Source organism: Agelaius tricolor, unplaced genomic scaffold, assembly GCF_023055355.1.
Source record: "Agelaius tricolor isolate 1412-34295 unplaced genomic scaffold, bAgeTri1.0.p SCAF_23, whole genome shotgun sequence".
In the NCBI taxonomy this organism is placed as follows: domain Eukaryota; kingdom Metazoa; phylum Chordata; class Aves; order Passeriformes; family Icteridae; genus Agelaius; species Agelaius tricolor.
This window is the reverse complement of record NW_027269283.1, coordinates 7136927-7159797: the sequence shown is the minus strand read 5'-3', so window position 1 is coordinate 7159797 and position 22871 is coordinate 7136927. Positions and strand designations below refer to the sequence as shown.

Below are 22871 nucleotides of genomic sequence, written 5' to 3'. Positions count from 1 at the left end.
GCTCCCATGGTAGAAATCCCCCTAAAGCTGTTTCCAATCCACCCATCCCATCAGCGGCATCCAGCGTGTCCTGGCCACATCCAGCCCAGGACTTCTCCACCCTGGGGAGCTCTGCGGGACCCGGGGCCACCCCGCGGCTCTCCCAGCGTGGGAATAAATCCTCTTCTGCTCCCTAATGGCTTTTTTGGCACGGAACCCAAGGCAGGGACAGATTTAGACTGATCTCTCTGCTGGCTGAGAGCGCTGCCTTTCCCCGCGGGCGCTCTCGCCTCCCCAGGGACGGGTGGGGACCCCGGGAGCGCTGCTCGCCCCCCAGCCCCGAACATTCGGCACCACAAACCTCAGCCCCGGGATGGTGCTGGGTAAAACCAGATCCCAGCCAGCGCCCCGGGACCCCCACGGGGCCGGGGTCCTCCCAGCTGTCCCCAGTGCCCAGCGACATTGTCAGAGCCCGGGTCACCCAAACCGCGCTTCCCCCAGCTGCAGGATGGTGGGGGATGCTCTGTGCTGCATCCCTCAGCGTCTTAGGCAGGGATGCTACTGCGGAGCCACCCACAGGTACCCACAGCATCACTCTGAGCCCCACAGCACCCAGCCATGCCCAAAACACCCACCTATACCCCAAACAGCCACCCGCACCCCACAACCCACCCCTGTGCCCTACAGCACCCAGCCATGCCCACACGGACCCATCTCCCCGCACAGCTCTCACCCATGAGCACAGCACCCCTCCGTGCCCCCCAGAGCCCCCATGGGTGCCCGGATCCCCCCAAACCCCACCCTCCCATCCCGCACTACAAGTCCCGGGGATCCCCGCGGCAGCGCCGCCCCCGCCGCTCCCGCCGCTCCCGCCTCTCCCCGCAGCACCATGGCCGCGGCCCCGGTGCCCGAGGGGGCTCCGGTGGAACCGCACGACAGGTAGGACCCCGCTTTCCTTTCCCCGGGGTGATCGCTCCGGGACGGGACCGGCCCCGCGGCGCCCCGGGGCCCCCGGTTCGGGTTCGCCGCCGGTTCGGGGCTTGCGGTGCCGGTCCCGTCCCCCACGGTGCCACTTCCGCGAGTGGGGCCTCCCCGAGCCCATCGCTCCACGAAATCCCCGAGCTTTTCCCACCAACCGTTTCTTCCCACCACCGCTTTATCCGTTGTTTATTTCCATCCTATTTCCCCCCTCCCTTTCGTGTTGTTACCTTTTCCCTTATTTACCTTATTTTATGGTTTTTGCCCTGAATTTCCCAGCTGATAGACCACAGCCTCCCATTTTCCAAGCTTGCTTGCACATGCATCCTCTCCATCAAGATGAAGAGTGGTACAACCTAAACTTTTCCACCCAAAACCCCCATACAGGGTGATTGCCCCCCCTGCACACACACACACACACACACACACTCATGTTTCCCCCTCTATTTTCCAGCCCCTTTTTCCAGCACAAACCTCAGGGGACTGACTGCTCCCAAACATCAGATATCTGGGAATTGCATTTGGAGCATGACTGGTGCTCCAGGAATGTGGCAAAGCTTACAGGGATGGAGCATCCCTGTATCCCTGGTTGTAGGGTACCAACACCCCACCAACCCTGGAGTCAGTGCCAAAGCATCCCTCGTGTTCCCGTCCCTCCTGTTCCCGTCCCTCCTGTTCCCATCCCTCGTGTTCCCGTCCCTCCTGTTCCCATCCCTCCTGTTCCCATCCCTCCTGTTCCCATCCCTCCTGTTCCCATCCTGCATGTTCCAGCAGCTAAGCCCATTGCTGGCAGCTGCCTGTGCCCTTCCTGTGGTGGATAGCAGGGAGGGTGAGGATGAGGATGAGGATGAGGATGAGGATGGGGATGGGAGGAAGGAGTCTCCCTGAGTTGTGCTGGTCGAGTGAGGGATGAGTAACTGGGTTGTATAACAGAGCCCGTCCACCGTGGCTCCCACTTGGTATAAATAGCAACAGATAATTGGGTTTGCAGAGGGAAATGTTTGTCCTTTTGTGGTGAGGGAGCAGAGACCATAACAGAGCTGGAAGCTTTGAGCGTGGAGCTGCTGAGATGAACCATCAGCTCCAGTGGCTCTCGCCAGGACAGAGCTTGGCACAAGGCTGGGTAAACTGGAAATGACGTTCTGTGGGTTCCAGGATGGGCATGGGCCTGACATGTGGCAGTGGGATGGCAGCCAGGTCCCTCCATCCCTTGTGTGGGTTCCTCCACCCCTCAGGCAGGTTCATCCATCCCATGGGCAGGTTCCTTGATCCCTTGGACATGTTCCTCCATTCTTTGGCTGTGTTCCCTCATCCCTTGGGATGGTTTCTTGGACAGGGAAGGCCCAGCCAAGAGCTGGCACTCATGGATCCAGCCCAACTCAGCAGTGGAGGAAGCAGTTTGACCTCCACGCTCCTGTGGGTGCTGCTCCCAGGATGGGATCTGGGAGCAGGACCCTCTCCTGGGAACATGCATCCTTCCACTAGGGGCTTGGTGTGTCTGCAGCTCTTACACCAATCCAGTGACAGTACTTGTGACCAAATGAGGAAAATCCACGTACAGTCCAGCTTCCATCCTTAAATCCCAGGGGAAACCCACCCAGCAGCTGCCAGCACCAGAAGGAAAAGGAGATCCTGGCCTTTGTGCCTGCTTTCCTCTTCTGCCATATTTTAAGTCTGCCATTAGAGGAGGGAATTGCTTAAAAATCACCAGGAAAACCCAGGAATTTCAACTTGTGCAAGAGCTCAGAGGGTGGGAAGGGGCTTGGGAAGCAGAGATTTGTACCAGCAGGAAGGCTCAGTCCCAGCTGGCCTTTGGAGCCAGTGTGCCCCACCTGGGAGCCCAGTGGGAATGGTGGGTGGGATGCTGGGAGAGTTGCTCCTATGGCCTGGACATTTAACAAAGGCAGGAAAAGTGGCAGCAGGAGCAGGCGATAAGGAACAATATCCCTGGGCCAGGGCTCTTCGCCCGTGTCCCGCATCCTTTGCTTTTTTGCTTCTTTAATGAGAAGGAACAGAAGTGGCTCCGGAAGAGAATTTTATTTTTAAACTTCTGAGAGAGCTTTTACAGCGAGAAGGGAATCCAGGCAGAGACCAGGGGTGGAAAAGTTCCTTTGATCATCGCTCCCTTCCCTGACTTTGGGGCAGCAGCTGCAGCTCATGCTGGGGACAGGTTACCCCAAAACCCTCCTGTCCCTGTCCCGTGCCTCAGGACCAGCCCCTCATTTCTGGTTCCCATCAGGTTTCCATCTTTTGAGATGATGCTCTGCAGGTCCCACGGGTGAGCAAGAGCAGGAGGGGTGTCCTGCCAAGTCTGGGAGGCAGTGTGTTTCACCTGCCTCTGGAATAACCTTGATGGCTCGAGGAGGAGGAGGAAAGGGACTTTTTCCATGTCTGGCCCCATCCCAGGTGTTGGCACTAAGCAGGAGGGTGCTCCCTCCCTGGAAGCCCTCTGCAGTGGGTGTGCAGGGGCCAAGCTCCTGTCTCACCATGCTGGCGTCTCACTTGGTGGCCATGGGACTTTGTCTGGGTGCTCTGTGCCCCTGGCAGAGCCTGGCTGTCCTCCTGTGTGCCCTGTGCCACCTCCTCCCTTCCTTGGCAGCCAGAGGCTGTGTGCTGAGGGCAGCTCTGCCCCAGTCTCTGCTTCAGGGTTGGCCTGGACCCCCCCTTGCCATGGTGCCCAACATCTCCCACCTTTGGCTCATGTCCTGCCCTTCAGCAGCCTCCTGGCTCCCTGGGCTTCCTGCAGCTTGCCCAGGCTCCCTGCCCTCCCTGGAGAGGCTGATGCTGGAAGAGGAGCTGGCTGGCCCGGGGGGGCAAGGGCAGCTGGCAGGGAGGGGGTGGCGGGCACAGCCCATGGGATGTTATTCTTAGCCACCGGCAGCCCCGGGGTGTTGAGTTTCACCCACTTGTTTACTCCAGGGCTGAGGGGCAACTCTTGGGGAAACTGAGTGACCAGGGGGGACCCTCAGCAAGACCCCCCACGGATGGGAGCCAGGGGAGAGGGGTGAGGGATGGGAGTCCTGGATCAAAAAGCCCTACATGGCCAGCAGCCCCTGGCCCCCAGCCCCAGCTGCTCCACCAGCTGCAGCAGGGGTGCTGGCTGGCTGGGTACCCCCTGCCCTGGGCTCATCCCCCCTGCAGCCCCCTCCCCAGTGGTGTGGAGAAGTCCCTGGGAACTCACCAGTGCCGGGGGACGTGGATGTCACTGTCCAGGTGCCCTCCCTGCTGAGCCCACAGCCCAGGGCGGCCGAGCACCCCCAGTGCCAGGAGCAGAGGCACTGGGGCTGGTGTTTATTGCCTGTGCTGGGGCAGTGAGGGGAGGTGTCACCTCATCCCCAGCCCCCCTCTTTTTCTTTAATCAAGCCAGTGCTATTAATATCAGGTAATGAACGTAATCTGGAGGTTAAGCTATCCTCTTATGCTGCTGACCGCCCGCAGCTCCCAGAACAGACACTCCCCCTGCTCTGCTCCCTTCTCCTGCCGCCATCTTCCAGCCCCTGCTGGGGCTCTGCCTCACCCCGGCCTCGTGGGACCCTTCAGTGCCCATTCCAGGGGGACACTCCCTCCATGGCTCTGTGCCCCAAGAATCACCCTGGGAGCCCCTCTGGCACAGCCCCTTCCTCACCCTGCTAGTGCCAGAGGCTGTGGGACAGGGGCTGAAGTCTGGGCAGGGACAGGGGGTGACAGCCCCAGTCCAGGATCAGCCCTGGACTGGCAGCAGGGGGACATGAGCAGCCCCCCAGCCTTCTCCAGCGTGCGCATCTCCGGCTGCTGGGCCCTTGGGCCAGATGGAGGGTGAGTTTTGCTTTGGTTTTGGGTGGAATTTGCTGGTTTCCATCTGTTTGTTTGCTGGAGTGAACTCTTGGTGGTTCTTGTCCCAGTCCCTCAGCCCCAATTCCTGTCTGAAAAGACTGGCTTCCCATGGGCTGGGCTGCAGCCAGCTGGGCACCTCAGCAGGCTGTGGGGGGCTGCTGGGGGGTCCATAGGGTGGGAGCTCAGTCAGTGGGGTTGTTTACAGGGTGCAGAGCCCAGGACATGCTCTCCTGTCTGCTGCCAAGTTCAGGTTTGGGGCTGTGCCATCTTTCCTTGCTGCTGTGGGTGCTTTTGGGACCTGCTGCCTTTGCTGTGCCAGCCCAGCATGGATCCAGGGCGGTCAGGGGTCTCTGAAGGCAGTGGGATGCAGAGACCCTGGGCACAGGATACAGGGATGGTGATGGGAGCACAGTGGGAAGGAGAGGGGTGTCAGTAAATCTGTGCTTGCACTAAGCAGGAGCAAAATTCTTCCTTCATTTGTGCTGGCACAACAGCAGAGCTGGAGAGCCCTTCTCAGGAGCAGGACCCCCCCAGGCTTCCTCTGGGACACTCTGTCACAGCAAACCCCACATTAGAGATAGAAGTGAGCTGAGACACACACTCTAGTTCATCAGCCAAGGTCCAGGTTTATTCTTCCTCACAGCTCAGCCAACAGACTTCAACTGCTCACAGTGTCTGACTACAGCAGGCTCCCACTGTGGGGCTCCCTTGCAGGCTCAGACTGAGCCCACAGCAGCCCCCTCACAGCAGCAATTCTCCCTCCCGTTTGGTCAGAGCTCCCCCAGCCAGCTCATCCTTACTGGTCACAGCTGTGACCCACTAAGGGCAAGGCTGGTTTTGGTAATTAGCACAGCTGTGGCTTATCCAGGTGAAGGTTGCCTGTAATTCATTCTCCTACAATGCTCCAGCAAGGATGCAGCACCTGCAAGGAAGGCAAAAGCATCCCCAAAAGCTGGGGACAGCCTGGAGCGAGCTGGTGGCAGCCAAGGCCTCCAGGAAGGCTTGGCAGGGGAGGGGTTGCCAAGCCCAGGTGATGTTTCCTTTCCTGTTTGTGTGGCTTTGGCAGCCCAGGGGTTTGCTCTGCTGGGGAGGGTCCATGTGGGACAAGGACCCTCCTCTGGGCAGAGCAATGGCATTGGCTCCAGCTCCAAACAGAGTCCCATGCTCTGGGGGCTTCACCTTGTGGGTACAGGGCATTGCAGGGGCTTCAGCACTGCTGCAGGGAATTTCTGTAAAGGAGTAGGGAGGAATGGCCAGTGGGGATGGCTGAGATGAGCCAAACCTTTGGAGCAAGAAGAGCCCCTTCCTGGCAAAGGCAGCTGTGGAAAACATCTACAAATCTTGAAGTGTAACATTAGGAGAAAAGACATGACCTTTGGAGAACTCCAGGACAGCCCTACAGTCCCACAGCCATACTTCTCCCAAATAAATCATGGGAATTGTGGATTTGAGAGGTGTAGAATATCATCTGCCTATAGAGGATACAGATGTAGATGAGGTGTAAATGTACAGGTTTAGATTATACTGAGAGAAATGTGTAGAATTTTGGTGAAAGTCCAGAATTATTTGGATGAGATAAGGCAGAACACCAACTCTTGGGATGGGATTCAGGTGCTGCATCCCAGAGCAGCCTCAGGTGTGCAGGGGGAGGATGGCTCCACTCATCTCCCAGGGGTGTGTCCCTGCATCCTGCAGCAATGTCCCTCTCTGGGTGTGCTGCAGGCACCCTGGAGGGCAGAGTGGAGAGATGATGGCAAAGCAAGGTGGGGCTGTGGCTGTAATTCTGGGCACTGGTGGAGTCCAAGCCTCTTCCTGCCTGCCAGGAGCTGGGTGATGTTGATGCTGGTGGGAGCAGAGCTCAGCCTTGCTCCAGCTCCAAAACACAGAGCTTCATCCAACTCAGAGTCCCTTTGGGAATGGTGGCCGGGGTCAGGGTGTGCAGGCTGGCCCAGCAGGGCTTGGTGCTGTGTGACACCGAGCAAGGGGCAGAGCAGCCCCGCGGGCTCTCCTGTCTCATGGAGGCTGACGTGCAGTCCCACAGGAGGAGCAGCCGAGCTCAGGCTCTGGAGCAGCGCGGTCCCAGGGGAGGGGCTGGGATGTGGATGAAAGGAGCCGCTTTCTGCTGTGGTAAACAACTGTGTTTGTGTCACCTCTGCTTTTATCCAGCTGAAGTGACGTTGTTTGTGCCCCAGTGCCAGCCTCTGCTGGCAGCCCCGCTCTGGGAGTAGCAGCACTGGTGGGCAGCAGCTGCTGCAGCATCACCCGTGGGACAGGAGACCCAAACATCCTGCCTGGGTTTGCTTCTCCTCGTGGAAGGAGCCATTTTTTCACAGGGAGACACCCCAGAAGGTTTCCTGATGGGTGTCATCTCCTGAGGTTGCTTTTAAAGAGTCGTAGTTGGGGTGTCTTGGGCTCCTGGTTGAGCCTGAGCCTGGCAGTGCTTGGAGCTGGCTGTGTGTGCCAGGGATGGGGGGTGTTGGTGTCCTGAGCTCTTGTGGGGAGCTCCATGAGTGCCCAGCTTTGGGTGGATGTCGGTGGAGAGCTCCTGTCTCAGGGGCAGGAGCTGCAGCCTCCCTTTTGTCAGCAGGAGTTCAGCAAAGCCAGGCAAATCCCTGTCCCCTTGCCTGCCCCACAGGGATGTGCCAGGGGTAGGGATGGTGTGTTCTGGGCATCCTGCCATGCCCAGGGGGTTTGCCAGGGGGATCCTGCTGTGCCCAGGGGGTTTGTTTGCCACGCCGGGTTGGGGGTTGCCATATCACTTAACACACAGATGGCCCTTCTGAAATTTTGAGCTTTATCTAAAATTGTTCTAAAAAGGGCTGGGGGAGGGAAGGGAATTAATCTTCATACCAAAACAGCTTAAAATCAACCCAAAATCTGTAAAGCCCTGCAGTTTAAGCCCTTTCAAGAGCAAGCCATAACAGAGCAGCAGCAAAGCCCTGCTGGCTGGGCTGGGCTGTACCAAACAGTGATGGCTTGGAGCCAGTGGTGCTCAGATCTATTGATTTCCCTTCCAGCCCAGTCATGGCTGGGGAGAGGAACAGCAGGAGCCAGGAGAGCCCTTTGCACTTTCTCCCAGGGAGCAGACATCCCTCTGGGGCAGCAGAACAGGAGCAGGGAGGAGCAGGCACTGGTATAAATAATCCTCCCTGTCCCTGAGCTGGCCAGGCAGCGGCTGCAGCTTATCTCCTGGCCAGAGGCCACTTATCACCTCCAGGCCACAGCTCTCCTCCTGCCAAGCTGGAAAGGGCTCTGGAGGGTGCCTTGTTCCTCTCCAGCAGGGAAGATAAAGGAGAGTGTTCAGCAGCTCCAGGGCTTTGGGTGAGCTCAGAGCTCTCTCAGCTCCCAAGGCAAAGCTGATGCCTCTGCCCAGCTTGAAGGCTTGTCCCTGAGGGCTCCAGAAGCTTGGGAGAATTATGTCTAGGGTGTGAGTGGAGCACTCAAAGTGGGGAGAGGAGATGGGTTGGGGATGGGGGGATGAGGATGGTTGTGCTGTAACCCGTGTGTTTGACTGCTATCCCCAAGAATGCTCCCTGGGCACACCAGGATGGGTTGTTGCCCCCTGGAACACAGCCCTCAATGCTTTGAGAGCTCACTGGGGGATTTATTTCATGCAGACATTCCTCAGACAGCAGGACTTTAGGCATGGATGTTTGCATGGCACCTCTTCCAGTTTAAAATTGCTTCTGTGTGAGAATTCCTGGGTGTTGTCTGTGGCTGTGGGTCACAGAGATGTGGGTGCTGCAGCGGGGCTGCACTTGGCTGACTTCACCCGTGTGATTCAGGATCCCCAAAGACCCCGCTCCCACGCCCCAGGCAGGTGTGTCCTTCCCCACCAGGGTAATTTTTCCCCTCTCTCCCCACGCAGCAGCAGCAGTGCAGAGTCCCTGGACAGGCTGTACCCTGCCGTGGGCTCCTCCAAGCCCCCGCGCAAGCGCACCACCAGCCAGTGCAAGTCGGAGCCGCCGCTGCTGCGCACCAGCAAGAGAACCATCTACACTGCAGGCCGGCCCCCCTGGTACAACGAGCACGGCACGCAGTCCAAGGAGGCCTTTGTCATAGGTGGGTCCCCTCTGCACCCTGCCACCGCTCCCACGGCTCTCCTGGAGATACCAGTGCGAGTCCTGCCCCACCACATCCTTGGGAATTGGAGGTTGGCTCCAGCCTGGAGAGGAGCAGGGGGAGTGCCTGTGGTTAGACTGGGCTGGCTGAACCTCAGAGTGTGCATGGTTTGTAGGAGACCACGCTCTGCTTCTTTTCCCTCAGCTCCTGCTGCCTGAGCTGTCACAGGTTCCTAGAGATCCTGGACTGGTTCCCATGCCAGCACTCCCCATGTTACATAACCACCTAACAATGGGTTTCCCAGCTTTTGCTGGGCATGTTGCTGGCAGTTCCAGTACATGCCATTTGACATTTTCCAGGATAATCTCTTGGAGTGCCTGTGACTTCCCTCTTTGGAGGCCCCTCCAGCTTAGTGCAACAGTGCAGGACCTGGGCTCCAGCCTGTGGTGGGAAGGGCTGTGCCTGGGCTTGGTGGCTTCATCACCTTTTCCCTGGCAGGCCTGGGAGGAGGCAGCGCCTCTGGGAAGACCACGGTCGCCACCATGATCATTGAAGCTCTTGATGTGCCATGGGTGGTTCTGCTGTCCATGGACTCCTTCTACAAGGTGAGGCTGCACCCCTGTTGGCCTGGCCAGACTCCTTAATTTTCCATTGCCCAGAGAAGCTGTGGCTGCCCCATCCCTGGAAGTGTTCAAGACCATGTTGGACAGGGCTTGGAGCAACCTGTCCTAGTGGAAGGTGTCCCTGCCTATAGCAGGGGGTTGGAACGAGATGAGTTTTAAGGTCCCTTCCAACCCGTACCAATCTGGGATTATGTGGTAACCCCTGGTAAGGAAACACGTTGTAGATTTAGGGACAGCCATGTGGTTTTTCCCCTCCAGTGGCTCTTGTGGGGCAGGGAAGATTGACTGGGCACAGCAGAGGGGAGGGAAGTGCCCAGCCATGTGCCCTAAGCTGTGCTCTGTGGCAGGTGCTGACCAAGCAGCAGCAGGAGCAGGCAGCCAGCAACGACTTCAACTTTGACCACCCTGACGCCTTCGACTTTGACCTCATCATCGCCACCCTGAAGAAGCTGAAGCAAGGCAAGAGTGTCAAGATCCCCATCTACGACTTCACCACCCACAGCCGGAAGAAGGAATGGGTAGGGGACACCGAGGGGGGTGGGACCAGGTGGGGATGGCCAGGGCAGGACAGGGGGGGAGCCAAGTGCACCCCTCCAGCCCCTGCTCTGTGCAGTCTGATTGGTGCTGTCACCCCCTGCTCTGTGCCTGGGTGCGTTTTTTGGGTGAGCTGTCACAGTCACAACCCAGAGAGATCTCCTGGGACAGGGCACCTCTGACCAGATGTTCTGTGCCTAACCACATCCATTTTGACTCCACAGAAAACCCTCTATGGTGCCAATGTGATTATCTTTGAAGGCATCATGGCATTTGCAGACAAGGAGCTCCTGAAGGTGAGGGAAGGTTTTGAAGCAGATCCAGGGAGAGATGGTGGGAGGATGCTCTCTCCTGAGGTCCTGCAGCAGGGAGGTTACCTTCTCTTCCAGGTTACACCAGATGCTGCAGCACTTCCCCAGGTAGGAGGAATAGGGTTTGACTCTCAGCAGCCAGGGAAGAGCCCCTGGCAGAGGTCAAGTGTTTCAGCAAATACCTCAGTCTCAGCTGGTGCATAAACACAACTAGAAATAGCCCACCTCCACACTGCATGCTGCAGCTTCCACAGCCAGAGGCAGAGTCTGCTGAACTTCTACTGCACAGAGCCTGGTGCTCCTAGCATGGAATCATCCAGCACTTCAGCCTCTCTTGGGGATTATTTGGATATATCATAGGATCACAGAATGGTTTGGGTTGGAAGGGACCTTAAAGCTCATTTTGTTCCACCCCCTGCCCTGGGCAGGGACACCTTCCATGAGACCAGGTTGCTCCAAGCCCTGTCCAGTCTAGCCATGAACATTTTCAGGAATGGGATACCCACAGCTTCTCTGGGCACCCTGTGCTAGGGCCTCACCACTCTCACAGGGGCAAATTTCTTCTCAATATCCCATCTAACCCTTTCCTCTGGCATTGTGAAGCCACTTCCCCTTGTTCTGTCAGTTAAAGCCCTTTTCCAAAGTCCCTCTCCACCTCTCTTGGAGCTTCTTTGGATACTGGAAGGGGCTCTGAGGTCTCTCCAGAGCCTTCTCTTCTCCAGGCTGTACAGCTCTCTCAGCCTGTCTCCATCCCTCAGAGCATCTTTGCAGCCCTGACAAATGCTGCAGCAGGCACTGAGCCATACACAGACTTAGCCAAGCTCTGTCTGAAAAGTTTCCTCCCCTGCCAAGTGAGAGCTTGGGTTGCACTTTCCTGGAGCAAGGATGACCTCCAGTGGACAGCTGGGTGAGAATCTCCCAGGAGACTCCACTCAGCATCCCCACTCCTGCCTCTTGCAGTTCAGGACAGAGTCATGAGCTGCCCTGCTGTGCTGGGCTCCTTTCCAGCATTAATTCCCTGCCTGTGGGAGAGGCTTGGAATGAGATGATCTTTAAAGTCCTTTCTGATTCAAACCATCCAAGGATTCTTTGATTAAGAAGCCAGTGCTTGGTGTGTGTCACAGACAGTCACTCCTCATCTCCTCCTCGCTCTTAAATAACATGCAGCAAAGTGTTGGAGCTGGTTAGCAGTAGGGGCAGAGTTTGGAGCAGGACAGCTCTCAGGGGACACGAGAATAAGGTGGCAGCAGGGGCTCACAGCAGCACCAGCCAGGTTCCAGGGAAAAGCTCCGCTCAGGCTGGAGCAGAGCAGAGCCAGGCCCTGTTAGACACATGCTGGGCTGGGCTCAGCCCCTCTTGGGGCAACAGGCAAAGGTGGGTTGAGTCCCACACCTGACCAGGTGGGATTTATCCCCTCCCCTCTCCTTTCAGCTCTTGGATCTGAAGATATTTGTGGACACGGACTCGGACATCCGCCTGGTGCGCCGCCTGCGCAGGGACATCAGCGAGCGGGGCCGCGACATCGAGGGGGTCATCAAGCAGTACAACAAGTTTGTCAAGCCTGCCTTCGACCAGTACATCCAGCCCACCATGAGGCTGGCTGACATCGTTGTGCCCCGAGGTACCTGCCCAGGACCGTCCTCAGGGGCACCCCTGACAGCACTCAGAGCCCCCAGCCCCCTGCCCTCAGCTCTGGGCTTTGTGGTTTCCTGAACCCTAACCCCAGGTCTAACCTAATGGACATGGTTTAGTGATGGGCTTGGCAGTGCTGATTTAATGGTTGGACTCAATCTTAGAGGGCTTTTCCAATCTTTACAATCCTGATTCTGTGATTCTTTTGCTTTTGGGTCACCTCAGGGAGTGGAAACACTGTGGCCATCGACCTGATTGTTCAGCACGTCCACAGCCAGCTGGAAGAGGTGAGAGCTGCCTGGTCCGTGGGTGGTGAAGGGGGTTCACAGCCTTGCTGTGCTCTGGGTGCCCAGGTGGGAATGGCCTGCCTTCTCCTGTGCTCCAGGTGTGGGAGTTCCTGTGAACTCCTCTCAGCCCTCTCCCTCAGCCCGGTGAAGGAAACTGCCTTCTCCCTGTGCTCTGGTTGGTCCTGGCTCCTCTGCCAGCTGTGGTCCAGCTGCAGCTTCCTTCCCTCCCTGGGACAGCAAGTCATGAGGGGACAAACCATCCACCCTTCCATGATCCAAGGGATGTGTCCCCCTGCCTGCAGCCCTCCCAGGGCCAGCATTGCCCCAAGCCCTCCACTACTCTTGGGCTTCTCCTCTTCCCTCCCATGCAGACACTGCTGCACAGTCTTTCCAGTCAGGAGCACACTTCTCCTCTTCTGTGCTGTGTGCAGCTCCTGGGTTCCAAAACTCAAAGTCTTGTCATGTTTGAGCCCCAATCCAGGCACATGCTCCATCACTTCCCCACTGCTGGCTTTAAGTCTTCTCCTGTTTGTCCTGGGCCAGTCCTTACCAGTGGTTTGGGACTCTGCAATGAACTGATGGCATTTTGTGTTGCTGTCTCCGAGCAGCAGAGTCTCCTCCCACCCCATAGCTTTGGTGATGTTTCAGTCATGGAAATGCTCAGAGTGATGTCCTGGGAAGTGCAGGGAGTGTGACCTGGGTATAGACGCACTAGAAAGTAAAGGGCTTGATTCTTTCAAGTCTTTTTTTGGAGCTCCCAGGTGGCAGGAGCTGCTCAGCCCTAGGATGGGAGCTGGCATGCCTTGGCATCCAGCTTCCTGTGCCTGCTCAGGAGGGACTGCCCTTGCAAAGGTGTCTTGGCAGTTTCCTCCTCTGGAGCACCTGGCTGCCTGAACTCCCAGCACCAAACTCTGGTTGGGAGGGTGGTTTCTAAACCCTCGGTCACAGGAAGAAGGCTGGAAGCCCCAGCATCTCTGCTGGTGCCAGGCTGAGAAGGGCACCCAGCCCTGAGGCAGAGTCCAGGAAAGGGGAATGGCTGTTTCCCCCAGCTCCTGGGATCCAGCCAGGGAATACCACAGCAAACCCAGCACCCCCAGGGTGCCACTGCGAGCCAGGCAAGGGGTTGGCTTGGGGAGGGCTTTCCTAACCTGGGGAGGGGAAGAAGGGCAAAAAGGCTGCATGTGAATTCAGGAAAATACTCCTATTTTTCCTTTTTTTTTATCTTGAAACGACCCTGGTGTTGACAATGCTTAATACCGGTTGCGTTGTGTCTTTGTGTTGCTGCCGCAGCGTGAACTCAGTGTCAGGTAAGAGCCCTCACTGTGTCCTGTGTGTGCAGCCCAGGCATTTCCAATGCCAGGCACTGCTTGGCCTCACCCCACCCACGGCAGGACCAGCAGAGTGCATGGCCTTGTCACCCCCATGGCGACAAAAGGCCACCTGCCCTTGGCTTTGGGATGGCAGGGACAGGGCTGCTCCCCAGGGAGGTACTGCCAGCCTGAGTGCAGACCCCTGAGGCTGGGACAGGGACAGGTTTGTAGCTGGGGATCTCCAGTCTCTGCTTTGCATCCTGAGATTCTCTTTTGCTTCTCTTCATCCTCTAAAATGAACGATTTTCAGAGCCACTCTCCATCCCTGATGATTAAAGATCATTAAACATCAATTATTAGATTAGTCAAAGCATCTTGAAAAAAGGGTGGAGAGTGACTTTTTAAATGGGCAGATAGCGATAGGATGAGGGGGAACAGTTTCAAACTAAAGGGAGGAGAACTTTAGATTGGGTAATAGGAAGAAATTCTTCCTGTGAGGGTGCTGAGGCCCTGGCACAGGTTGCCCAGTGGTGATGTGGCTGCCCCATCCCTGGAAGTGTCCAAGGCCAGGTTGGATGGGGCTTGGAGCAGCCTGGGATAGTGGAAGGTGTCCCTGCCTTTGGCATGGGGTTGGTATAAGATGCTCTTTGAGGGTGGTGGGAGCCCTGGGCCCCTCACTGCACACAGGAATCTGCTTGGAGGCACCCAAAGGAGCGTGGCACCTTCACATGGCCAGAGGTACCAACTTTCCCACAGATTTGGAGGATGCAGAACCTTTTCTGGAGGACTGAGAAAATCCTGCTGCCTAAGTCCAGCAGGATTTCTAAATTCTCAGTATCTGCAGGCGATGCCATAACATATATGCTGAATTACTTAACCTCTTCAGCATGGGGCCCCAGATGGGACTTCAGCTCTCCTGCTTCCATTAAGAAGCCACCTAGGCTTTCAGGTATTCTTTCAGGGAGCAGAGGGAATGCATTACTGAGGATGGGTTTCCATTTAGATCTCCATCATTGCATGGAGATACTCAACTCAAGTAACTTTATGATTTACATTTGGCATACAATGAGCTTTTAAAATAACTGAGATGAACATGGAAAAGGCTCTGCTTTACTTATTTCTGCCTCAGCCAGGCACTTCCTAGACTAGACAAGTGGATGTTTTATTTTATTTCCCTTTGCTTGTTTAACACCCTGGGGCCTGATATTTCCATACAGACACGTAAGCTTCCCTCTGTGTCTGGAGGTCCAGGTGGGAAAGTGCTCTTTAGTATGAAGAGAAATTTGTGGCTTTAATAATGGCAGGAATAACATCAGAGAGGAGACTAATATGTGTGCAAATAGGAATGTGTATATAGAGACAGATAGATACTTAAACACACATAAAATTTCCTTTCTCCTCCTTAATCAAAGGGTTGCTCAGTACAAGTGATATTCTATTGCGCTTAAAAATTGGGTATTTAATATATCCATGAAGTATTAGAGATTTTATGATAGCAAGTTTGGAAAGGTAACTCCGACCTCCAGAAACACCTCTGTGATCACCACACTCACAGGTGGTTTTATGTTCTGATTAAAGCTTCCATTTATGCCTTTGACTGAAAATCTGGAAAAAAATTCCTGCAAAAACCCAAATCTGTTGCTGCTGCTGGAGCCCCAGTGCTTTACTGCTGCTGTGGTTTCCCCCAGCGCTGCTGTCTCTGCAAGAGGAGTGGGGTGGATGGAGAGTCACATCGAGTGAGATGTGCCTGGCAAACACGGGCTTTTCATCACATCACAACACAAACAATTCCCCATCCTCTTGTCTGGAATGGCTCCATCTAAATGTCACGGTTGTTCTGAAGTCCCTGCTGTTTGGCAGTGGTGGGGACACAGGGAGGGCTTTGTGCTGGTAGGATAAAACCTGAATGCTCAGCTGGCCCCAGTCCCAGGTGTCTCTGTGGCCCTTGTGCTCCAGGGCTGCCTCTCCTGGCCAAGCGACCGTCTGGGACAGGCAGGGAGTGCCTTTCCCCACTCAGGTGGGTGAATTCTGGGGGGTTTAAAGCAAGTGATGCCTTCCTTGGACATGCAAGGCTTGTTTTCATTCTGAAACCACTGGCTCCTGAGGAGCATGCTTGCCTTTCCAGTTAATCCCTCGGAGCACAGCTTGGACCTTAGCATTCTTAGGATATTTCCTGTCCAGCTTCCCCCCTGTTTGACTGTGCTCACGCTGGAGATGTGGTTCCATCCCAGCACTCCCAGGTGGGTGTTCCTCCTGGAGCCTGGCAGCAGGAGCTGGAGCAGCCAGCCCATGCTGAGGCTCAGTGCTCCCAGCCCAGCCTGTTCTCCATCCCTCCTGCCACGCTCTCAGCATCCAGCCCCGCTCCTGGAGCCGCCGCTCTTCCCAGCCCGTTCCCCTGGCCAATCAATATTCCCCACCCCCAAGGTCCCGATCAGCTTGGCGTGCCCTTTGCCAATTGTGTCTTTAAATATCAACCCGTGGCGCAGTTTAATAGCCCTTGTTTGAAATGTCAGCCCTGAAAGGCAGCCGTGTACGTGTTTGAAATGCCTTGACTGCATCATCTCCTTTGTAGCTGGATGTCTCTTGTCTGCTTCCTGCTCGATAGCATGTTCCACAAAGAGCCAAGGATGCTCCCTGAAGCCTTCCTGGGAGATGGTCACCCCTTTCTCTCTCTCTGTCTCTCTCTCTTTCTTCTTCTTTCTATTTTATTTTCTCTTTAAAGCCTTTGTTCTCAGGGGGAAAAAATAAGTTTCCAAAATAAGACGTTTTCTTGACGTGCTCATGGCTGCCCGTCTGGATGTTCCGTCACAGTCCGGTGTTGGCAGGGAGGGGCAGGGGGCATCACAGTCCCTCCTTCCCTCCCAGGATGGGCAGGGAGTGACACAGAGGATGGCTGCTGGAAGGGCTGAGCTCTTTCCTCAGCCTGCAGGCCCTCTCCAGTCATGGTGAGGTCCAGGTGAGCCCAGGGGAAGGAAAGTCGTCCCTGCAGGTGGTGTTCTGTTCAGAGCCTGCTTTCTCTCCACATTTCCAGTGGTTTTGGCTTTCAGTGTTCTCCAAGGCTTGGAGATCATCATCAGGCAGGAGGGGGGACACCCCTGGAAGCCCACAAGCATTTTGCCTGGGAGCAGGGCAGGTTGGATGAAGGATTTTTAGATTGGGCAAAGGTTTTTTGCCTTGAGTGCCTGTGTTTGCTCTGAGCTTGCATTAGAGCCCTCAGTGAGGGCTTGGCATGAGCCCTGGAAGTGTTGAGAACAAAGTTGGATGGGGCTTGGAGCAACCTGGTCTAGTGGAAGCTGTCCCTGCCTGTGGCAGGGAGGGTGGAATGAGCTGATCTTGAAGGCTCCTTCTCATCCAAATCATTCTAGCATTCTGTCGTTGTATGTCCCTCCAAACTCCAAGAGCCACCATTGCAGTGTGGTACTACCTGGGACACAGGTGGGACAGTGTCCCTGCTGTGGCTCCAGCACAGTGAGAGCTGACAGTTCTTTTCCCCCATGGAGCCAGGAGTGAAGCCAGTGCTGTGGAGAGCAGTGGTGACATGCCTTGGTCACCAGGGGAGGAGTGCTGTGTCTGCACAGTGCAGGTCCAAGAGCCGTTGATCAATTAGGGGATTTTTTCCCCCTCTGACTAATGACAGTGCTTTCTCCTCTGTTTCATGTCATGTTTGTCCCTCTCCTCCTAAACTCTGGGTGTCTCCTGTCTTGTCTCCCCTGAACATCCCTCCCACCGGGTGACCAGAGGAAGCTGCGCTGGGATATGTGAGGAGACAAATGCTTATGGCAGTGTTTGGTTGTGACTAACAGCAGGGATGGGCGAGGGCTGTGCAGGGTGAGCTGCCTCACTAACCCTGCCAGGGCACCTTGGGGCACACAGCTCATGGGGTCCTGCTTTGCTGGGGCTATGTGTGGGCCCAGACAGAGGTGGGGGCACTGGAAAGAGAAGCTTTATCCCAAAAATGGGAGCTGTTTCCCCAGAAAGCACCATGGGGAGACCCTCACAACACTGAGTGGCTTCCGAGCAGGGTGGTATCCAGACCTCCCTGTCCCCACACTGCGTGGGTGTTGAAGGAAGGTGGGCAAAACTTGGTGACAGAATGCTGACAGCATTTCTTGGGGGTCTCCAAGTTGGCAGCTTGGGATGCCGGGGAGGAGTTCCCACTGCTCATGGAGGTTGGAAAACCCTTGGTATCTCTGGCAGGGAGCAGGAGTCAGGTCAGACTGTGACAGGAGAGGGGCTGCCCATTCCACTGGCATGGTGGGATGCTGTGACATGGACCTGGCAGTGATGGAGGGGAAAAGTGCCAGTGGCAAGCTCAGTCCTGTGCTCCTTGGTGAGCTGTGGTGATTGGAGATGACCCAAACAGCTCCTCTGGTTTAGGTGACAGCAGTTTTTCACCTGGGCAAACCCAGCCAGGGCCATGTTCAGGTGTGTGGCTCTGTGTTGGGGGCCTGTCTCTGCCCCATAAAGCAGGTGAGCTGGCAGCCCCCATGCCAGCACCAGTGTTTGCCCAAGGGCCTCACCACCACATGCTGGCATCCCAGGAGTGAGAGGGGTTTAGGCAGGGCTGTGCCCCCAGGATCTGTCTCCAGGCCAGCTCTGGCAGGAGAGGGAAGGGAGGGCTGTGGGTGCTGCCAGCAGGGAGCGTCTCCAAGGGCTTCTAACCCATGGGACAGCGACTAACAGAGTGAGCTCGCTTCACTGACAGCAGGGCTGGGGCCTTGAGGGCTGCTTGTCCCAACCTGCAATGGGGTCTGCACACAGCAGGCAAGCCCACGAGGGAACCACAACCCATCCATGCTCTCTGCATGGCTGCCAGCTCTCCTGGAGTGTTCCCTGCATGGGGCTCTTGGCTGCTACAGAGGAGTGGAGCTGGTAAAGCAAGAAGGAGCCCTTAAGTACCCACAGACCTTGGGAATGTCTCATTTGGTGTTGGTTGGCCAAGACCAGGAGATGGCTGTGTGGATGGAGGCCTCAAGCTCTGCCCTCCTCCATGCCTATCCATCTTCTCTGTCTTCCTCTCTGCTTGCGTGCCTTTGTGTGCCATTAATCCAGGTTTCTGCTTGATTTGAAATCTTAATCATGCAGTGCTTTCATTTGCTCTCTTCTCTGCCTCCCTGACATCTCTGTGTTTTTTGCTGGATGCAGCCACTGGCACGTGTGTGATCTGACGTGTGGCTTTCCAACCCCAGCCCTCCTCCCAGACAAAGTTGCTTGTCCATCCTGCCCAGCCTTGTGGAAGCCAAATGTGACCTTCTTCTCATTACTGCCACTCTCACAGGGAGAAGTGACTAATGGGGCTCCATTGTGCACTTCCCTGTGAATGGTGTTCCCTTGATCCCAGAATAGCTCCCAGCCCTATTCGTTATGTGGAATGAGTCACACAGAGCCAGTCCTGTCCAGCCATAAAGTCTTGAAGCTGTTCCCAATTTGGAATGGCCCAAGTGGTCTCTAAAATAGTCACATTCCAGATATGTGCCAGCCTGGCTGCCTGTCCAATTCCTTGTGGCATCTGGCACTTGTAGGTCAGAGAGAGCTACAACAGCCCCTCCTCACCCCGTGAGTCCAAGATCCATCAGTAGATAACTGACTCTGGAACAGGAGAAGGTTCTGATTTTATTTTCTACTTTCTTCCCAAACAACGGAAACCAAGATGGGTCAGACACCTTCAGAGAAGCTGTGGCTGCCCCATCCCTGGAAGTGTTTAAGGCCAGGTTGGATGAGGCTTGGATTAACCTGGTCTAGTGGAAGGTGTCCCTGCCCATGGCACAGGGCTGGAACAAGATGGTCTTTAAAGTCCTTTCCAACCCAAACCACTCTATGATCCTGGGTGAGCTGTCCAGCAGGAAGGGCAGGCCCTTGTGCTGCAAGGTCACCCTAACTCCAGTGGCCCTGGTTTGTGGGTGCAGGTCCCTTTGCCATGGCAGGGACCAGGCAGGGCTGGCTGCTCACTCAGTTCAGCTGGATGGCCTGTGTGTGTGTTTGCAGTGAGAGATGACATCTGGGAGGATGGCTCTGGCCATGTTATGTGCTCCACCCTTTGGTCAGCCTTCCCCAGACCTTCTGACCATGTGTTTGGTTTTCAGGGCTGCCCTGGCCTCTGCCCACCAGTGCCACCCCCTTCCTCAGACCCTCAGTGTGCTGAAGAGCACCCCTCAGGTGAGGGGCATGCACACCATCATCAGGTAAAGCCCCTGCTGTGGCTCCTGGGGTGAGATGGGGCTCAGCTGCTGATGGGATGGGCTGGCCTGTCTTTGGGCTTCCCAATCCCACTTTTGCCTGTCAATATGGCTTGGAGACAGAATAGGGCAGATGGTGGTGTCCCCTGCATAGAGGAGCTTGCCAACAGTTTTTCTGCTTTTTACCTTGAAACAGACAGCACAGTTTCAGGCTCAGATGGTGCAAACAAGAACCAGGAAGGGGCAGGGACTGCCAGACCTCTGCCAGCATCTCCTGGGACATGTTTTGGTCCAGAGGTGACGTTGCCTTTCCCTCCCCTCTAGAAACAAGGAGACCAGCAGAGACGAGTTCATTTTCTACTCCAAAAGGTTGATGCGGTTGCTGATTGAGCACGCGCTCTCCCTGCTCCCGTTCCAGGTGGGTTCATGGCTGTAGGTGCTGGGTTTCCTCTCTGATTCCTAACCCTCAACTGCTGGGGAGCCAGGACAGTCCTGGTGCTGCTCATCCAACTTTCCCCAGTGCTTTCAACCCTCGGATTAAAACGCACCAGGACTCCCCAAGGCCATGGAGCAATGCTGTAGCCCTGGGTGATAATTCTTTATTCAGCCTTGGTGTCCAAGGCTCCAGCCCCTGCAGCTTGCTGACTCCAGGGCTCCTGTGAGAGCCACATCAGAGCCCCTGGTAACTCTTCTCACATGTTTTTTGTAGAGTTGCACAGTCCAGACCCCTCAGGGACATGACTACGAAGGGAGGACATACAGTGGGAAGCAAGTAAGTGGAAGCCATTGAGGCCTGCCTCATGGGGGTGCACTGGAAGCCCTGGCTGCCATCAGGATGGGTTTGGTGCCTGCTATCATGAGTATGACACCCTGTACCATCAGGAAAGGCAGGCTGGTGACCAAGGGTGCCATCAGCAGTGTCACTGTGCCACTCATGCCCTCTCACTGAGGGTGGCCTGGGAGAGGCACAGCCCTCTTGGAATGGATGTGCTTTTAGGTTGCCCGTTAGAGTCCCCCGCTGCTGAGACCCAGTGTGGGGTGGTGGCAGCTCCTACCCCGTGTAACCACCCCGTGCATGTGCTGCAGATCACCGGGGTGTCCATCCTGCGGGCGGGAGAGACCATGGAGCCGGCGCTGCGCGCGGTGTGCAAGGACGTCCGCATCGGCACCATCCTCATCCAGACCAACTGCAACACCGGCGAGCCAGAGGTAAGGCCCTGGGCTGCTCAGGACATCTCTTGGTGTTAACCTGTGTGCAGGGTGGGGCCGTGGCTCAGGTGTTCCCTGTCAGCCCTTCAGTGAGCCAGCAGTTTGTCTTGGCAGAGGTTGAGTGCTGTGGAAGCTGCTCAGGTGGGTTTTGCCAGCAGGCTTGTACACACAGGGGCTGGTTTGTGCTGGCTCTGAGCTGACAGCAGGGTCCAGAGACAGAGGCAGGAGGGATCCTTCACTCCTCAAAGGGAAGAGTTCAGGTTGTTCCATTTGCCTGCAGTCTCTAAGCTGCTCTCTCTTTCCTGCACCCAGCTCCACTACCTGCGGCTGCCGAAGGACATCAGCGAGGACCACGTCATCCTGATGGACTGCACGGTGTCCACGGGCGCTGCGGCCATGATGGCAGTGAGGGTGCTGCTGGTACGGATGGGTCAGGCAGGGGGTTTGCTCTGGAGCAGCCTGCAGAGCACCGGCCACAGCCATGCTGAGGGGATGTGCCTGGAACTGACTCCTCTGCGGGAACGAAGGTGTCAGGGCGCACAGCACAGGCTGGGGTAACTCACCCTGAGCTATCCCTGTGCATTTCCTGTAGGATCATGATGTCCCAGAGGACAAGATCTTCCTGCTGTCCCTGCTCATGGCAGAGATGGGTGTCCACTCGGTGGCCTATGCGTTCCCCCGGGTGAAGATCATCACCACGGCTGTGGACAAGAAGGTGAACGACCTCTTTCGGATAATCCCTGGCATTGGTGAGTATCCTGCTAGGAAGGACTTGTGCTGAGGGGATTTTTAGTGCTTCTGGTGGGGAGAGCACATGGTTGTCAGCAGCAGTTTAGGTCTGGCCTCAAATTACCCAGAGCCCCACTGCCCTCATGGGTCCTGCTGCCAGCTGGGTGTCAGGATCACCATGCTGGGTCTGGGGGCTGCAGGGCAGCCATTGCCTTGTCAGCAGCAGGAGCCATTCCACATGCCATGACCCCTAGGCAGAGACGTCAGGCTGGGACAGCTGGAGCAGCCTTGTGCCCACCTCTTTCCCTAAACTGCCACCTTCCACAAGTTCACCCCAAAATAAGCTCACTGTGTTCTGTCCTCACCTCTACTGTGCCAGGAAACACCTTCCACCGGGTGGTAAACCAGCCTACAGGCTGCTCCAGTTTTGCTGCCACTCAAGTTTTCCTGCTGTTCAAGCTGTCAGATAAACCTGCTCTGGTCCCCTTGCCTGCTGTGATGAGGACAGGCAGCAGGATGGGTCTCAAGGCTCCCCCAGTGCTGCACTCTGAGTCTCTGTCTCCCCACAGGGAATTTTGGAGATCGGTACTTCGGGACGGATGCTCCTCCTGACTGGAGCGACGATGAGGATGCTCTCAGCACTTAGCTGGATGTGGAGGTGCCTCTGGCACCAGGCAGCTTCAGCACCGCACCTTAACCCCTCTGTCCAGTGCAGATTTCTCCTTCCTCTCACCAAGCATAGATATTTTTTTCAAATCTTACATCGGAGATCTAGGGCATATTTTTTCAGAGAAACGTAAATCCTAGTTTGACTTTATGGGCAGTTGCGTGTCCCAGCATAGAGCGGAGTTAATTTATTTTAATTTAAATATTTGCCTATATAACTTATTGGAGATATTTTATAAAGAACAATAATAAATTTTTTCTCTGGTTTTCTTGAACTGAGCCATTCTTTGTCATTTCCCATGGGTGCCTAGAAGGATTTGTGACCCTTCAAGACTACAGTCCTGGGAGGGGAGATGCCATGAGCAGTGGTGGGAGGTCAAGAGTACCACACCTTCAATCCAAATGAAGACTTGGTACTAGAGTACAGGTTTCCCTCCTGGCTGAAGGGAGACCAAAGCTATTATAGAGTGTCCAAATGAGCTACACAAGGATGATGAAGGATCTGGAGGGAAAGCCATATGAGGAGCAGTTGAGGTCACTTGGTTTTTTCAGCCTGGAGGAG

General features: G+C 55.9%; 1 protein-coding gene across 1 annotated transcript; it reads left to right on the top strand.

Moving 5' to 3' along the window:
• Positions 1-814: 814 nt before the first annotated feature.
• On the top strand, positions 815-22584 carry UCKL1 (uridine-cytidine kinase 1 like 1). The gene is made up of 15 exons (XM_071446657.1): positions 815-918; positions 8639-8832; positions 9331-9437; positions 9803-9973; positions 10214-10285; positions 11732-11921; positions 12158-12219; positions 13510-13526; positions 19613-19711; positions 20030-20123; positions 20415-20477; positions 20792-20914; positions 21227-21334; positions 21507-21663; positions 22213-22584. The coding sequence occupies exons 1-15, from the start codon at positions 869-871 to the stop codon at positions 22287-22289; spliced, it is 1584 nt and encodes a 527-aa protein (XP_071302758.1). The 5' UTR covers positions 815-868; the 3' UTR covers positions 22290-22584.
• The last annotated feature ends 287 nt before the right edge of the window (positions 22585-22871 follow it).

Excerpts from the sequence above, each read along its gene's own strand:
- UCKL1 (XM_071446657.1), top strand. The coding sequence starts at position 869 with ATGGCCGCGGCCCCGGTGCCCGAGGGGGCTCCGGTGGAACCGCACGAC. Across the intron at positions 20,124-20,414 it reads TCTCCCTGCTCCCGTTCCAG|AGTTGCACAGTCCAGACCCC; the intron begins GTGGGTTCATGG and ends TGTTTTTTGTAG. Across the intron at positions 21,335-21,506 it reads TGGCAGTGAGGGTGCTGCTG|GATCATGATGTCCCAGAGGA; the intron begins GTACGGATGGGT and ends CATTTCCTGTAG.